The sequence below is a fragment of the Echinops telfairi genome, unplaced genomic scaffold, assembly GCF_000313985.2.
Source record: "Echinops telfairi isolate 266 unplaced genomic scaffold, ASM31398v2 ScPeMD7_7459;HRSCAF=8497, whole genome shotgun sequence".
Taxonomy (NCBI): domain Eukaryota; kingdom Metazoa; phylum Chordata; class Mammalia; order Afrosoricida; family Tenrecidae; genus Echinops; species Echinops telfairi.
In genome coordinates, this window is record NW_022111359.1 from 7,311,296 (window position 1) to 7,313,970 (window position 2,675).

The following is a 2,675-nucleotide window of genomic DNA, read 5'->3' on the forward strand; positions in this document are numbered from 1 at the left end:
CACAGGGAATCCAGGATAGATAAACCCCTCAGGGCCAACAAGGAGAGTAGAGATACCAGGAAGACCAGGGGAGGGTGGGGGGAAAAACGGGTAATCAATCACAAGGATCAATATAGAACCCCCTCCCAGGGGAACGAATAACAGAAAAGTGGGTGAGGGGTGACAGAGGACAATGTAAGATATGGGAATAATAATCTGTAATTTATCAAGGGTTTGTGAAGGAGGGTGGGAGGGAGAGGGAGGTGGAAAAAATGGGTAGCTGATATCAGGGGATATAGTGGGAAGACAATGCTTTGAAAATGATGATGGTGGCATATGTGCAAATGTGCTTGATACATTGGATGAATGTATGAACTGTGATAAGAGATCTAAGGGCCCCCAAATGAAAGTATTCAAAAAAAAAAGAAAAAGAAAAACATAAATAAAATATTTCCTTATTATCCATAGCCCCTCCTGTGCCAGGACCCAGATACTTTCATGGGGGCCATTTAAGTTTCTTACCTATACCACGCTCAGGATCTTCATACTTTCCTGGAGACTCAAAAATCTCCTTTTGTATGATCAATACCACTTCCTGAAGTAATTGGGTTGCTCTTTTTGCAATGTTCTCGATGGTTCCATGGTCCCATACATTTTCCTTTAAAGGAAATAAAGTTAAAAGGTAGAAACTCATTGAACCTTAAGGAAGTGGGAAGACAGGTGAGTGGGGTTGTGTGAGCCCAGAAGGTGCTGCTATGGACCACAACAGTCCCAATTTGGGGGCATGGAATTTTCCATGAGTCTAGAGCTGATTAGATGGTAGCTAACAACAAGGTCTATACTGTCAACTTAATATGTGGTTTCTCCCTTATCACACACACCCTGTGAAGGTTCTATCATTTGCTGTATTTTATTTATGAGACTATGAAGGTTTAGAGGATGAGGTCTCTGGAGCTAACAAAGAGTTGTGGGAAAAAAATAGGGGATGAGAGGTAGAGTTGGGGGTGGGGGTGACGCTATAGGGATTTAATGCAGGTCTTTTAATGACAGCTGAGGATTTTTAACCCAATTCTTGGGTTTCTTAATTTCAAGGCTATTGGTTTTGGGACTGGATAATCCTTACATTGTAAGATGTTGACTAGATTTTCACCCACAGATAATCCAGTGTTGACAAACAAAAATGTCTTCAGTTATGGCTAATGCTCCGCTGGGGTAGAGGACAGATTTGTCCTTATTGTAGAATTTTGTCCTTATTCTAGAATTTTCTATCCTGAAAGTTACAGGGAACCATGGTAATGCTGGAGCAAGAGAATAACATGGGAATACTGACCAACGCATTCAAAGACTGAGCTCCACGGCTGTTCAATGAAATGGACTTCAGCGCCTTGATCTTCTCATCCTTGTGTTCTGGGATATGAAAATAGCCATGAGAATGGAATGTGGGAGAGAATAAACCCCTGCTCACAGCCTTTCTGTCAGTCACCCTCACTTAGGGTCTTTTCTTTCACTTATTTAGTTTTAATAATTTTGTTGGGAGTTCTTAACAGATATAACATTCCATAGTTCAATCACATCAAGCAGTGTTGGACAACAGCTACCGCAATCAGTTTCAAAACATTTTATTTCTTCTTGAACTGCTTAATGTCAGCTCCTTTTTAGCCCCTCTCTCCCCAACCCAAACCCTCGGGAACCCTTATTTATTTATTTAACGATTATTTCTTTTTTCTCACATAACTCACACAATCCAACACAAGGGGGTACCCCCCCAAACCTGGATTTTCCCCCCCAAAGCTATGTATTTAATTTTTTTGTTTTTTACAAAACAACCTTATCATCCTCAAAGTACTCTCCATTACACTGAATACATTTGTCAAATCTGCGATTTCATTCTTGGAAGCATTTTTTTCAAACTCATCTGTTTGGAGGGCTGACAGCAGCTCCCTCGTTTTTTGCTTCACCTCTTCTAATTTGTCAAATCTCTGTCCTTTCATATCCCTCTTTATTTGAGGAAACACAAAGAAGTTTCACGGAGTGAGGGTCAGGTGAGTAAGGTGCATGGTAAGAGAGGCATGCTGTTTTTTGCCAAAAACTGGGGCATTGAGATGGCTGTGTGAGCAGGTGTATTGTTGTGGTGGCAAAACCAGTGCCCTATCTGCCTCAAATCATGCTTTTTGGTCACACACTGTTGCACAATCTTTTCAGAACCTCTAAATAGAAAGCTTGATTAACAGGTTGACCTGGTGGAATGTACTCCAAATGCACTACGGATTGACATTTCTATTAATTCAGGAAGTTGACGGACGTCCAGAATGAGGTTTATCATCAATGGACGTTTCACCCTTTTTGAAGTGAGAAAACCACTTGGACACTTGAGTTTTTCTCATAGTGCTGTGCTTGTGAGCTGTGTTTAACATCACAACAGTTTCTGTGGCGTTTTTTCCTGAGCAGGAAGCAAAATTTCACAGCCGAATGCTGTTTTCTTAAACCAGCCATCACAAAAAAGAAGGTTTGAACAAAACTGCTTTTACGAAAAGAAAAAAAAATTCACTGTGACCACAGAGAACCTTCCCAGGAGATGCTACTGGGTGCACTAACTCAGAGCGATTTGCTGTATGAAAGTTCCATCCAGGCACTGAATCCGCAGCTCTGGGAGAGGGACATATCTGATCAGAGCACACAGGAGCAGATGACGGGGG

At 41.5% G+C, this 2,675-nt stretch overlaps 1 protein-coding gene across 1 annotated transcript in view; it reads right to left on the reverse strand.

Moving 5' to 3' along the window:
• Positions 1–475: 475 nt before the first annotated feature.
• Positions 476–2,675, reverse strand: part of LOC123522777 (CMRF35-like molecule 5) — a 5,509-nt gene continuing 3,309 nt past the window's right edge. Inside the window, exons 3-4 of the mRNA XM_045300065.1 lie at positions 1,310–1,386; positions 476–637 (exon numbers count right to left, since the gene is read on the reverse strand). Coding sequence (XP_045156000.1) covers positions 476–637; positions 1,310–1,386 — 239 coding nt within the window. The remainder of the gene's footprint in view (positions 638–1,309; positions 1,387–2,675) is intronic.